Here is a 15,633-nt window from a genome sequence, read left to right as displayed (position 1 = left end):
TGGGCACAGTTCAATAAGCGAAGAGTCCTCAGTTATACGAGAAGAAGATGTAAGAGCTGGAGAGATGTATGTTAAGCTGCAAGAAACCCCAAATGATCCAGGTGCAAATATGGGGGTATTTTGGAAACAAAACATTTTCTGGTATAAGTAGGATGTTCGGATGCAGCAGTTAAACCACTGTGGTTAAACAGTTCCCTATCCATTCAAGTGGCCTACATATTGGTCAATAAGAGGAGTAACAAATAATCAGGGCCAGCTTAACCATTGGACCGGGTGGGGCTGTGGCCCAGGGCACCGGCAACCAAGGGCACCAAAATACACAGCCTCTGACCTCACTTGGTCTACAGGTTAAGCTTTTTCTCTCCCCCCGCCCAACTCCTTGGTCTAGTCTCTCCCCTTCTCTTTTCCCCCTTCCTGTGGGCCTGGCACTGTTCCCTTACCTCTCGCACTTCCCCGTCGTCTTGTAAGTTGATGTTGGTGGCTGACGGGAGCAGCAGCATGACAGGTGGCCTTCGGACAGCCCATGCAAGGGAGAGATGTCGAACCCCATGGAGGGAGAGGACGGAGTGGATGCCGGAAGCAATGCTATGGGGATTGGGGGGTGACACGGAAACAAGTTGGCTCAGGGCGCCACTATCCCTTGAGCCAGCACTGCAAATAATCAACCAATGATAGCCTAACATATAAAGACCACAAGTCTTGTGATGTTGAGTTAGTCATTCATATTCACAGAAATAATTAACTATTACAAATGCAAAGCCATTTACCCAATTCACAGTGCACTCACGGTTAAGCTAGACTGAGGGGGAGGGAGTGTTCCCAGGGTATATTTTGGGGAGGATCAGAAAGTGAGAGGCAGATTAAACTTTCAGATCTATACACATTTTCTGTAAGAACTTTATCCACAAAAAAAGCTGGTGCCAAGGTCTGCAGATGCTTTATCCCCCTGGGCAATTTTCAAAGAGAAATTCATTGTGAAGACTCCCAGGAGGATTACAATAAACTCAAAACAAATTAAAATGCCACAAACCAAATTTGCTTAACTCGTAAAAGAAAATTAAAAAATGAACTACAGGATATGAAACATGTGAAAAGGTTGCCGCCCTCCATACTCTCTCTGCATCCCTAGACCCTTGTAAAATGAGAAAGAAGCAAAAGTTAGCTGGAATCTTGCTACTCTTTGGGATTCTACATGGAAACTTGCTTCTCTTTGGGATTCTACATGGAAACATGCTACTCTTTGGGATTCTGGAATCTTGCTACTCTTTGGAGTCTACATAGATTCTTGCAACTTTTTGGGATTCTGGAATCCTGCTATTTCTTGGGTTTCTGCCAAGTACTTGTGGCCTAGTTTGGCCACTGCTAGAAAGGATACTGGGCTAGATGGACCCTTGGTCTGACCCAGTATTGCAATTCTTAACAGGGGATGTGAGACTATTCACCCCCCCTGTTGGAATATAACAAAGGCCATAGTTTTGCTTTATTGGTGAATTACAAAATTTTACCTAAGCCGTTAACCATAACAACCGGCAGGCAGCCTGTCATACACAGCAAGAAGTCCGCAGTAAACCTTAACAAAAACTTGAGAAAGTCCCTTACCCTGCCATACCAGCTAGAGCAAGGACAGGCCTGAGCTTGTGAGCATAGGCCTAACATTGACCCAGTAAACGTTAAGGCCTCATTCAAAGGACCTCCTTTGAAGGTGTTCCTAGCTTGGATATCCCCCTCTCCCCAAATTGTGACAATATACAAATGGCAAGTAATGAAAGTAAGTACAGGTGGGAAGGGTAACAAGATTATGGGATTTTGAGGGAGACTCACACGCCATAACACTGTAAATCCACAGGTGGGAACTGGCCAGCTCAGGTCTGCAGGAATAACTGAATAGTGAGAACATGAGAAGCTAGACATACTGGGATGGGAGGGGCAATTTTCAAACCCCTGCAGTGAATACGCTGGACCCACAAGGTACTTTTCAAAGGGAAACCAAACTTTTTACAGTTTTCAAAATGAAATCCTTGCACATACTTTATCTTCCATTCCCCAAGCTTGTCCACAGCCCTTTCTCCTTCAGCAAAAATGTATGCAGGGGTAGAGGGTACTTTTCAGCACAAGGAATTTACTCAGACAACTGCTTAGTTACCAGGGCAAATTCTGTAGAAAACTGTGTTCCTTGGGACTTCTTTGCTAAATCATTCTCTAGTCCTTCCTCGCTATTTTGGGAAAATTAGACTTGAATTGTATCAGTTGATTACTGGTAATTTTGAGTAACTGAGCTAAGATTTGATTCCAGGTGCTGTAAGAGCACTGCTGTAATATGGAAACTCTTTTATGTATTCCTCATTAAATGAATTACCAATATTACAACTCATTATCCAGTATGGTAATCCCACAAATCTCATTAACAAGAAACGGTTACTTTTTGCTTCATCTGATCTCACCGATAGCTACCAAACAAAGGAGTGCCTTGTACAGGTGCACAGTGCTTCAACGAGACACCAAACCTATGAACATGTCCTCCCTTTTCAATTTATAAAGAACTATGAAGGTCATCCCTAGAGGGAGTACCGTCGCACATGACAGGGGAAGGTGGAGAAGAGTCACTTTGGCGACAGGGCTCATTATTCAGGGCAATTTTTGAAACTTTTTGGAGGTAAACTGATGATCTTTCTAAGAAAAGTCAGAGGTTCTCAATCCAGTCCTCAGGATACACCTAACCAATCAGGTTTTCAGGATACCCACAATGAATATGCATAGGAGAGATGGACGTAGTGCATGCAAATTTATCTCATGTCACCTGTCTTCCTCTTTCTATGATCCCTTGTAGTTTATAAAGCCTAACCTCTTTTTCCTTACCTTTTCAGTTACTCCTTTTCCTCTTACTTTTATTTATTTTCCTTACAAAAAGGTTTGTTGCCCTTACAACAGTGGCATAGCGAGGGCGGCTGCCACCCGGGGCGGTTCGCCGCTGCGCACCCCCCCCCCCCGGGTGCAGCATGACACCCCCCATCGGTGCATCAAACCCCTCCTCGGCGCATCACCCAAGGCCCCCCTTCGGCGCATCAACCCCCCCTAAGTGCATGAACCCCCCCCTGGGTGCAGCATGACACCCTCCCTCGGCACATCACCCAAGCCTCCTCCTCGGCACATCACCCCCCCCCCCCTCGGCGCATCACCCAAGCCCCCCCTCCCCGAATGCATTCTTGCCTGCCGTGTGCACGCCGCTGGGGGGGAGTTGGTTCCGCTGGTTCCCTGCTCCCTCTGCCCCGGAACAGGAAGTAACCTGTTCCGGGGCAGAGTGAGCAGGGAACCAGCAAAACCAACACCCCCCCAGCGGCGTCCACCCGGGGCGGACCGCCCCCACCGCCCTGCCTTTGCTACGCCACTGCCTTACAATAGGTTCTTTCAGTTTTGCCCACTGCCTTCCAGATGCTCCCATCCAGATAACAATTCCTTGAGGTAATCCCCCATCTGAACAAAGTTAGTTGTTTTGAAGCCTAGAACCTTCACTTTTGAATGAACCCTCTCCACACCTATCTTAATAATAAACCACACCATCTCGTGATCATTCAATGCCAGATGATCAACTACTATAACATCAGAAACACTCTCCCCATTAGGAAGCACTAAGTCCAGTGTGGCCCCTTCTCAGGTGGGTTCCATTACCAACTGCTGGAACAGGTTCCTCTGTACAGAATTCAGGATCTCCCTGTTTCTAGAAGACCCCACAACAGGGCTACCCCAGTCAACATTTGGCATAATAAAATCACCCATTAGTGATACTGTCCTTTCACAGCTATATTTTGAATGTCTTCAATTTAAGCTCTGTCCATTCTCTTCTGACTGTGAAAAAGGCCTGTATATCACAGCAATGTAAGTACGTTTGTCATTCTTTCTTTCCAGACTGTCCCACAATGCCTCTCCCTTACCCTGTAGGACCTGCAATTGTGTGGCTTTAATATTATCTTTAACACTACTACTTACTACTACTTAACATTTCTAAAGCGCTACCAGGGTCACGCAGCACTGTACAATTAACAAAGAAGGACAGTCCCTGCTCAAAGGAGCTTACAATCTAAAGGACAGAAAGTGCAGTCAATCAAGATTGAGGCAGTCTAGATTTCCTGGATAGAGGTACAATGGTTAGGTGCCGAAAACGACATTGAAGAGGTGGGCTTTGAGCAAGGATTTGAAGATGGGTAGGGAGGGGGCTTGGCGTATGGGCTCAGGGAGTTTATTCCAGGCATAGGGTGAGGTGAGGCAGAAAGGGCGGAGCCTGGAGTTGGCAGTGGTGGAGAAGGGTACTGAGAGGAGGGATTTGTCCTGTGAGCGGAGGTTACGGGTAGGAGCGTAAGGGGAGATGAGGGTAGAGAGGTAATGAGGGGCTGCAGATTGAGTGCATTTGTAGGATAGTAGGAGAAGCTTGAACTGTATGCGGTACCTGATCGGGAGCCAGTGAAGTGACTTGAGGAGAGGGGTGATGTGAGTATATCGGTCCAGGCGGAAGATAAGACGCGCGGCAGAGTTCTGGACGGATTGAAGGGGGGGTAGATGGTTAAGTGGGAGGCCAGTGAGTAGTAGGTTGCAGTAGTCAAGGCGAGAGGTAACGAGAGAGTGGATGAGAGTTCGGGTGGTGTGCTCAGAGAGAAACATATAATACCGCTTCCTCTCTGTTTCTTCCTATCCTGTCTTTCCTGAACAAATTATAGTCTGGTATATCTATATCTCAGTCATGGTTCTCTGTGATCACCACTAAATCCAAATCAGCCTCTTCCATCACAGCCTCAAGATCTAAAACCTTAATGCCCATATTTCAGGCATTAGTATATACTGCTTTCTGGAATGTGCCCCTTTTCCCCATTTGTGTAGAGGTATTTACTGCTGAATTCTATATATCGCACCTGTGTTCTGTGCCTAAATCTAAGTATATTCCATAACAATATCAGCAACTTAATTGGCTTAACAAACCAATCAGCATTGTTAACAGCAACTTACAAGCAATAATGAGCACTAAATAATTAGAATTTACGTGGACAACTCGCTAAGCGTATGCTGTAATTCACTGCACCTAAATTCTAATGTGCACATCCAAAAAGGGGCATGGTTATAGGCGGGAAATGGGCATTTTGTGGGCATTTCCAAATTTATGCGCATTTTTATAGAATATGGCCCAGTCCGCATAAATCTACGCACAGGGATTTATTCCACAATTTTGTTGGTGTAAATAGTTGCGTGAAGTTTTAGGCGCTGGGATACCAACTAAGCATATTCTATATAAGGCGCCTAAATCTTAAAGAATGTGCATAGGCAAAAATGATTTCTACGCGTATTTTCCAGGCGCCATATATATAGAATTTCCCCCTTCACTTACCCAAGGGCTTGTATTTACCTGGGGGCTTTGAACACCCTGCCCAAACAATTCTAGTTTAAAACCCTCTTCAATAGCTTAGCCAGTCTGCTGCTGAAGACACTTCTTCCCTTCTTTGATAGATGAACACCATCGCTGCTCAGCAGCCCTTGGAAAAGCATCCCATAGTCCAGGAAGCCAAAATGCTCTTGACGACACCATCTGTGCAGCCACAAATATTTATCTTCAGAATGGAGCTCCTCTGCCTTGGCCTTTACCCTCAAAAGACAGTATTGATGAGAACACCACCCGTCTGCTTCACCCTCTCTCCCAGAGCTATAAAGTCACTTTTGCTACAATCAGAGGGGTACCTAGCAGTATCATTTGTGCCAACATGGATGAGCAGCATTGGATAAAAGTCATTAGACTTTTATGAATCTTGGCAAGCTCTCTGTAACATCTTGAATTTTGGCACTTGGCAGTCAGTAACACCTCCCGGGACATTGTGTATAGTTTGCAGATGGACACCTCTGTACCCCTCAGAAAAGAATCACCAACCACCACTACCTTTTGTCTCTAAGTAGCAACTTTGGGGATTTTGAGCTCCGATTCCTCCTCTCCCTGGGATGCTCTCACCTCCTTCACTTCTACGGCTGAATATGAGTTCTTCAGTTTGAGAGCAGGTGGAGTCATGGTATCAGTCCTGTAGGGTCTTGTGATCTGAGCCCAGTTCTCCTCTTTCAGCACAGCTTCTTCTTCTCTATTGCTGAAAATCATTCTTTTTCCACTTTGCTCACACCTTTTTCAGTAGTAGCTCAAGGTGAGTTGGATTCAGGTACACTGGATATTTCTCTGTCCCAGGAGGGCTCACAATCTAAGTTTGTACCTGAGGCAATGGAGGGTTAAGTGACTTGCCCAAGATCACAAGAAGCAGCAGTGGGATTTGAACCGGCCACCTCTGGATCGCAAGACCAGTGCTCTAACCATTAGGCCACTCCTCCACTAGCAACATTCCGTGTAGAATCACCAATAATAGCAACATTCCATCTAGAATCTCAAATAGTGTGTGTTCAATGTTCCACTGCACTAACCATTAGGCTACTCCTCCATTAGCAACATTCCATGTAGAAGCCTGCCCTTGCAGATCGGCTGCGCAGACTTCTGCTTCTGTGAGTCTGACGTCCTGCGCGGCCGCACTGCTGATCTGCAAGGGCAGGCTTCTGTTTCTCTGTCCCAGGAGGGCTCACAATCTAAGTTTGTACCTGAGGCAATGGAGGGTTAAGTGACTTGCCCAAGATCACAAGGAGCAGCAGTGGGCTTTGATGCTTCATGAAGCATTTCATTGATGTATTTCTCATTTTCGCAGATGCTTCTTAACCTTGCCACCTCCTCTTTCAGTTCTTTCACTTCTTTCATGAAGGTTTCAAACTGAAGACATGGAACCAGCTCCTCTCCTGAGATCACATTTTCTTTCTGCACAGAAGCAGTAACTGGGGGCAACAGCTTTGGTGACACGATGTTTCCCAGCCATAATACACTTTGCACCTGTAGAAAGAAAACAGAAAAAGCTCCACCAAAGTCCCTAACTTTTCCTCAATTGTCCTGCAGGCTAAAAGTAGCAGCTGTCTTCTTTTGTTTAAGCTCTAACCCTCAGAAGTGCAGGGACTTCTATAGAGATTATTTAGGTCACCTCTCCTTTTCAAATGAAGGTAAAAAAAAAAAGAAATCCTGGAGCGAGCAAGCAAAGAAGCTCCTTAAGTAGAAAATTAAACTAAGTTCTCTCTACTAAGATAAAGAAAAAAAAAGGCAAACGTTTTCCCAGCAATGTAAAGTTAGAATTAAAACAAATCCTTTTGTAAAATAAATAAATCAGGCACAGTGCTTGTTACAAAAGAAATCTACTTCAATCTACAATGTCTTCCTCCTAATTAGCTGGAGAGCCTATAAATTAATTTAAAGATCAGCCTTGAGTTGGGTGGGAGATGGGGGTGAAAGGGAGGGAATTAAGCATTAAACAAAGGCTTCCCTCAACTGCTGTGTTTTAAACTGATGTTATGCCAAACTCTAAAATGCAACCTAAAAAACTAGCCACTAAAACCTATTCATATAAAAACCCTAACAAACAGTTAAAAGGCTACACTACTGTGTAAACATGAACAATAGACTTCCTGAGCCAGTACGTCAAGCTCCATCTCCGACCGTCTTCAAATCTAAGCTAAAAGCCCACCTTTTTGATGCTGCTTTTAACTCCTAACCCATGTTCACTTGTTCAGAACCCTTATTTTATCATCCTCACTTTAATATTCCCTTATCACTTATTTGTCCTGTTTGTCTGTCCTAATTAGATTGTAAGCTCTGTCGAGCAGGGACTGTCTCTTCATGTTCAAGTGTACAGCTCTGCGTACGTCTAGTAGCACTTTAGAAATGATAAGTAGTAGTAGTAGTAATTTTTATTGCAAAGGGATTTTTTTGTGTGTGTTGATTACCAAGTTAGAAGCAGCATATCCCTGTCCCTGAACTGTCAATGCAACCTACCAGAGAAGATACTGCCTGCGGTCTTGTTAACACACGGGGATGATTCCCAGGCTCCAGTGAGATTTTCATCCTCCCAGGCAGCAAAGTTAGGCGTAGTTTATAGAATATGGTCACGTGCTATTCTTGCAACTAAAATGTAGGCGCACTCACTTAGGCCACCTAAAGCTGCGCCTATGTACCTGTGCCTAAGTTAGGCGTAGATTGGGTTATTCCATAATAGTGTGCCTAGTTTTTTTAAATGCCCACAACCTGCCTATGGCCACTCCCCCTTTTCAGCTGTGTGCATTAGAATCTGCACGCACCACATTATAGAACACACATAGAAATTTGTCCTTGTAAATTCTAATTAAAGCCAATTAGTGCCACTAATCCGTTAAGTATCAATTATCGGCGCTGATTGGCTTGTTAATCAAGTTGTGCGTGCAATTTCGCCATGCAGCCAAATTGGCACGCACAACTTAAGGCACCATATATAGAATTTGGGGGTTGGAGCAGATTTTCCCAGTGCCTATCTTTGGGCGTCATTTATTGAATCTACTCCTTCAGTGTCCCATCATTACTCAGGAACAATGGAGGCCTTCCGGTCCAGAGATGTAGTTCTCATTAGTCCAGAGATCCAAACGTGCTACACTCCTGAGCATTCCAGACTTTATAGTGACTGTGGTTTTTCATCGTCCTGCCAAAACCCGCTATCAGAATTCACTGATTTCAACTCAATTATTCCAAGTTGAGATAGAAGCAATAATTGCAGCAATTAAAGACTCCTAAGGCAGGCTCTTTGTCCGAAACATGGCCACATCGAGTCTGTAGATTGATCAATCAACTCTATAATCAAGAGCACTGTCCAGTCCTCCTCTTCTCAGTCACCTTCGCTGTTTTCTGTGTGTTTGCAAGCCTGCAAGGTTTTTGTTCTTCTGTGCATACATCGGCCGATTCAGACCACGGGAGGGAGCTCGGCTAACTCCCATGGTTGGTGATCAGCCTGGATAGTCAATGCCGGGCCATTTTGGGTGACCGGCACTGAATATCTGGTTATTTTTGGCTGGTTTAAAATTAATCATCTAAGTTAATATTTGGAGATAGCCGGTTAAGTTTAAACTGGTCAAAGATATTCCAGTTATTTATGCAGTCCGATACGGCCGCTTACAATAGCTGGCTATGCGCTGAATAATCAGGGATAACCAGGTATATTGTTTGATATAGCTGGTTATCTCCTAGCTGCTAACCAATAATAAATAGTGGGGGATAGCCAGTTAGACTCCGCTGAGTATCGCCAGTTAAGTGCCATTTAACTAGCCAGGTGCCATTCCTGGCCAATTAAAAAATGGTTTGGAATATCAGGGGGAATTAGTCTATTTTCAAATTACTAATGGGAAATCAGCTTGATGAGTTAAAATATTTATCAAAAACAATTAGGGGCCCTTCTACTAAGGCACATCCAACAAGCATCAAATTGGAACTATCGCCTGGCTACTGCATGCCCCGGGCAGTAATTCCATTTTTGACGTGCATCCTAAACACGCGGTATTTTCTACTGCGTGGTGCTTACCTGGAGGTAACTGATTACTGCCCAGTTAACACGCGAGACCTTACCGTAAGTGAACGGTTGGCGGTAAGGTCTCAGGCCAAAAATGGACCCACGCTGGTTTTTAATTTTGCCACACATCCATTTTTGGCCACAAAATAAAAGGCCCTTTTTTGAAGGCATGCTGAAAAAACGGACCTGCGTGTGTTCAAAACATGCGCCTACACCAGCTCAGGCCATTTTTTGATGCTCCTTAGTAAAAGGGCCCCTTAGTGAAGAATGCCCCCCCCCCCCCCGCCCCAAATTAAAATTTATTTTGGTAATATTCCCCATATGGACTATTTATGATATAAATGCCAAATTGTCTTCAAGGATCAAGTTCAGGCTCTCGTTTATCTACAACTTAAACCACACAACCTTGAGTATCAATTCACTTCATGAAAAGCGTCTTTCCCAGTAGGGGTAGATATGTTTCTTGTAAAAATATTGTCAATTTGAGATAATTGTTATCTTTGGGTTTCCCTTCCCCTCCTGTTATTGTTCTGGATCTATTCTCACGAGTTTCACCTAGGAGGCCAGTGAACATGCCAAATGAATAAATTCCAGTCTTCCCAGAACACCCCTTCTTAATGCAGCGTTAGTTCTGAGCTTGCCCTGTGTTAAAATTCTGCATTATAGCACTTTAAGCCCAAAATTTAATGCATTTTAATAGAAGGGTCCCTATATTTCTCCTCCAGTGGGTTAGTTTCATTTATAGAATTTTACTTGAAAGAGGCTACGCAATGAAAAGTTGGCAGACTATCGATTCAGGGTTAATTATGGGATCTCATGTTAACACAATCATAACTAAAATGTTTTACAAGCTGTGTTCATGTAAGCAGGTTAGGTCAATATATCATAAGGAGCAGACAAGGGCTGACAACAAGCAATGATGAAAATGATCCAAAGGTTCAACTCCGATATGAAATTCTGGTCAGTGGGACAATAAATCTCAAGGCCCCACGCCTAAGTTCTGCAGGAAAAGTCCAGGGTATAAGCCCTTTGGGATTTAAGGTCCTGTTTACTAAGCTGCGCTGTAAGGGGCCCTTTTCTAAGGCGCGTAGGCGCCTACGTGCATCCAAATTGGAACTACCGCCCAGCTACCGCATGCCCCAGGCGGTAATTCCATTTTTGACACACGCCCAAAAAACACGGTAGAAAATATTTTCTATTTTCTACTGCATGGTGCTTACTCGGCGGTAATCAGCAGTTTATGTGCGCTGGCCGCTTACCACCCGATTAGCGTGAGACCTTACCACTAAGTCAATGAGTGGCAGTACAGTCTCAAGCTGAAAATGAATGCGGGCTGGTTTTAATTTTGCCGCACATCCATTTTCGGCCACAAAAAAATGTCTTTTTTTCCAGGCGCACTGAAAAATTGACCGGCACGCATCCAAAACACACGCCTACACCAGCGTTGGCCACTTTTAGGTGCGCCTTAGTAAAAGAAGCCCTTAGTGCATGCTAAATGCTGAAAACGCCCCTAGTAATATATGGGTGTCTCTAACATTTAGCGCATGCTTATTTTTAACGCACACTAAAAACGCTAGCGTGCCTTTGTAAAAGGGGCCCTGTGAGTCGTAAGGAAATATTTTAAACTTCCTGTTTTTAGGCTTTTTGCTCAATTTCTAATGTTATCGACATTTGATTAACGCAATGATGTTTTTGTTGGTTGTTCTAAATCTCTTCTTAACCAGTTGCAAATAGTCCAGAATACAGCTGTCTGCTTAATCTATGGATTAAAAAGATATGATTCTGTTAAGGCTTTTTATTCTATGTTGCCTTGGCTTCCTCTGGAAGTGCGAATACAATTTAACATTGATATAACAGTTTTTAAGACACTGATTGGATGCCCCATCTTCCCAGTCTGAATTAATTTCTTTGCTTCATGGATCAAAAAATATTCACAACATTTTATTGTTGCATTTCCCTACAACTTTTAAGATAAAATCCTGGAAGCAGTTCTCTTTTCCTTTATCATATCAGATGGCGGTAATTTGGAATTCTCTACCCACTGCCACAAGATTATGTAGAAAGTATTTAGAGTTAATTAATTCATTCATTTAGGGGTCCTTTTATGAAGCTGCTGCAAAAGGGGGCCTGTGAAGGCATATATTTTTGATGTGGCCCAAAATTTAGGGGCCCTTTTACTAAAGAGTTGGTGTGCAGCAATGGGCTTGCCATGTACCAGTCTGGGCTACCGCAGCAACCCAGCAGTAGTTCCCACCCCCGGCGTGTGCCATTTCCAGCACTACAAAAATATTTTCTATTTTTGTAGCGCCAGCGCTGGCTACCACCAGGTTAGTAAGGGAGCCCTTACCGCCACTTCAATACATGGCGGTAACGTCTCCCCCCCCCCCCCCCCCCCCCCCCCCCATCCGAAATGGCGACTCGGTAAGTGGTTCACTTACACACGGCCATTTCTTTTTGAGAAAAAAATACAGCCTTTTACCCATAGCCGTAAAATGGGTCCTCAGCATGCATCAAAAACACGCACTGATGCTAGCGCAGGCCCCCCCCCCTTTTACCACAGCTTAGTAAAAGGGCCCCTTAGTAAGTAGTAATATGAAAAAGAAGAATAAAATTCCACTAGGTGGCACTAAATAGCTAAAGATCTCTTTTCCCTCTTTTTGCAGACATTATAACTGGAGAATCTTCCACCACAGTATCCGAAAATCTTTCTGGCACTTCACCACCACATACGTCCTCCCCAATAATGACCACAAACACTCCAGGTAAGTCGAGACAGAAAGGCAAGATGTCACTGGTGCGGAATAGAGCGGACAGATGTGAAGCGTTTGTTTACACTTTCAAACAACAACAAAACCAGGGGACACAAGATGAAGCTAGAATATGGTAGATTTAAAACAAACAGGAGAAAGATTTTCTTTACTCAGCGTGTATTTGACTCTGAAACTCATTGCCGGAGAATGTAGTGACAACAGCTGGCCTTACGGAGTTTAAAGGGGATTTGGACAGATTCCTGAGGGTAAAGTCCATTGAACATTATTAAGAATTAAGTTCTTTTTTTTCGGGGGGGGGGGGGTTGCCGGGTTCTTGAAGCCTGAATTGACCACTGTCGGAGACAGGATGCTGGACTTGATTGCCCCTTGTTCTTTTCCCGGTATGGTGGTGCTTATGTACTTATGAACAGTACTGTGGTTCGGCTGCAGCAGTTCAAGGCTCCCGTCAGTCAGGATAGCCCCTGCCTTTCCCCAATTTCCCATCCAACCCTTGGGAACCAGTAGTTGCCCAGGTCACTCATCTGAGGTACAAGTGAAGTATTAAAACAAAACCAGTATCAAGAAGAGAGGGCACGAGGACGAAGACAACGTAAAATTTTAAAATTCCCAATGTATAGTAATTTTAGCCATTCAGGCTTTTAGTGTCAGTCTCAGTTAAGGTTATCAATAGAAATCAAACAAAATAAAACATGGAAAAGAAAATAAGATGATACCTTTTTTATTGGACATAACTTAATACATTTCTTGATTAGCTTTCGAAGGTTGCCCTTTACTTATTTCCGATCTGACGAAGAAGGGCAACCTTCGAAAGCTAATCAAGAAATGTATTAAGTTATGTCCAATAAAAAAGGTATCATCTTATTTTCTTTTCCATGTTTTATTTTGTTTGATTTCTATTGATAACATTAAGAGTGGACTAACACGGCTACCACACTAGTCACAGTTAAGAATTTTGTTTCCTACACAGATAAAACTGAGGGTTTCATACTTACTCCACTATGGCTGCTTAAAATCAAAGGGGTCGGTATTCCACTGATGGCTTTTTTAAAAAATATGCTAGCCATTGCTGGATGAATTACACCCAGCTATTCAGTGCTGGCCCCTATCCAGCAACTGTCGCTGAATATGCAGGTCTGGGGTAGCCATCAGGAGTTACCAGGTACCACAAATATTCAGGAACAAGTACCCTGGATAGATAGTGTAGCCACTAGCTTGAAAAACATCATGGTCTGGCATCATGGTGGGCTTTGTCTTAACTCTGTAGCTGCCCCATCCTCCAAAAAATATCACGTTAGATCAATTCACAGCTGGATCAGCCTTTTTGGCGATGTCAAACACGCTGCAAATAGTAATATTTTCCCTTCAAGCAACATAAAATATATTTGAGCATTTTACAAGGTTACTCATCTGTATCCGAAGAAGGTGTGGGATTCTGCAGCATTGAAGTCTTGGTTCATGGTTGCAGTAGTCAATTCCAACATAACAAAATCCTCTCTATAAACCACTTAGAAGAAGGAGCTTCAAAGTCATTTACCCAGGTCAATGCATCATCTGAAAATGTCCTCTATGCGTTAATACCTGTTGCAGATTTGACGGGAAATATTCCTGGGGACATGATTGGAAAACATGGCCATGGCATTTTCACTCAGGATGTGTATTCATTAGTAGACATTTGGCTCATTACTGTGCATTAAAATTGCTTTTACATACACTAACCCACAATACTACAAACTTACTACTACTACTACTACTACTTAACATTTCTAGAGCGCTACCAGGGTTACGCAGCGCTGTACAAATTAACAATTAAGGACGGTCCCTGCTCGGAAGAGCTTACAATCTAAAGGACGAAATGTCAAGTTGGGGTAGATAAGTTTTCCTGAGAAGAGGTGAAGTGGTTAGGTGCCGAAGGCGATATTGAAGAGGTGGGCTTTGAGCATTGATTTGAAGATGGGTAGGGAGGGGGCACGGCGTATGGGCTCAGGGAGTTTGTTCCAGGCGTGGGGTGAGGCGAGACAGAAGGGGCGGAGCCTGGAGTTGGAGGTGGTGGAGAAGGGTACTGAAAGGAGGGATTTGTCTTGAGAGCGGAGGTTACGGGTAGGGACGTAAGGGGAGATGAGGGTAGAGAGGTACGGAGGGGCCGCAGATCGAGTGCATTTGTAGGTGAGTAAGAGAAGCTTGAACTGTATGCGGTATCCGATTGGGAGCCAGTGAAGTGACTTGAGGAGAGGGGTGACATGAGTATATCGGTTAAGGCGGAAGATAAGACGTGCGGCAGAGTTCTGGATGGACTGAAGGGGAGATAGATGGCTACGTGGGAGGCCGGTCAGGAGTAGGTTGCAGTAGTCAAGGCGAGAGGTAATGAGAGAGTGGATGAGAGTTCGGGTGGTGTGCTCGGAGAGGAAGGGGCGAATTTTGCTAATGTTGTAGAGGAAGAAGCGACAGGTCTTGGCTATCTGCTGGATGTGCGCAGAAAAGGAGAGGGAGGAGTCGAAGATGACACCGAGGTTGCGGGCAGATGAGACGGGGACGATGAGGGTGTTATCAACTGAGCTAGAGAGTGAAGGGAGAGGGGAAGTGGGTTTGGGTGGGAAAACAATAAGTTCAGTCTTAGACATATTCAGTTTCAGGTGGCGGTTGGACATCCAGGCAGCAATGTCGGATAAGCAGGCCGAGACTTACAACTGAGTTCTACACAATAAAAAGTGCATTCATTTTTTTCTTTAACAAACTGAATGTGTGAAATGAACTAAAAGAAAGTCTGTTAAGAAAATGAAAAAGCTGAATATTTTTTCTGTGCATAGTTGGCAAGAGTTTAAAAAGGGTTTGGATGGTTTCCTAACGGACAAGTCCATAGACCGCTACTAAATGGACTTGGAAAAATCCACAATTTTGGGAATAACATGTATAGAACGTTTGTACGTTTGGGAAGCTGTCAGGTGCCCTTGACCTGGATTGGCTGCTGTTGGGGACAGGATGCTGGGCTTGATGGGCCTTTGGTCTTTTCCCAGTATGGCATTACGTATGTACTTATAGTCCCCATTTTCCCATTGGTTTGTTGCTTTCCAGCATAAAGCTGCCCATGGAACAAATGGGTCTTTTGCCTTTGTGGGCATTTCCCAAAAAGAAACTGCATGCATAGTTTACCTATTAAAAATTAGGAATCTGGATACCACTACTGAAAATCGGCAATGAGGTAACTAACTACCTGCTCTGCCTTAACTCCACCCCCAGACCACACCAGAGAGAGGTCTGCAGAGGTCTGAGCACATATTCAGCGGCACTTTCCAGTTAAGCCTGGATGGCATGGGTTAATTGGGCAGGGGCTTCTCCTGCCTGGTTAAACCCTGCTGAATACTGACCCTAAAGTAAAAGTCAGAATTGCTCAAACTGCCTAGCAGGGTCTTGAAACATTCTTCACACATTGCATTAAAACATTAGAA

General features: G+C 44.1%; 1 protein-coding gene across 1 annotated transcript in view; it reads left to right on the top strand.

Moving 5' to 3' along the window:
- The window catches only part of CD34 (CD34 molecule), a 62,587-nt gene that overhangs the window by 13,862 nt on the left and 33,092 nt on the right, over window positions 1-15,633 (top strand). The window contains exon 2 of the mRNA XM_030220549.1: window positions 12,083-12,181. Within this exon, the coding sequence (XP_030076409.1) occupies window positions 12,083-12,181 (99 nt within the window). The remainder of the gene's footprint in view (window positions 1-12,082; window positions 12,182-15,633) is intronic.

Source organism: Microcaecilia unicolor, chromosome 12 (assembly GCF_901765095.1).
Source record: "Microcaecilia unicolor chromosome 12, aMicUni1.1, whole genome shotgun sequence".
NCBI lineage: Eukaryota > Metazoa > Chordata > Amphibia > Gymnophiona > Siphonopidae > Microcaecilia > Microcaecilia unicolor.
The sequence above is the reverse complement of the archived record's forward strand: the minus strand, read 5'-3'. Positions and strand labels throughout refer to the sequence as shown.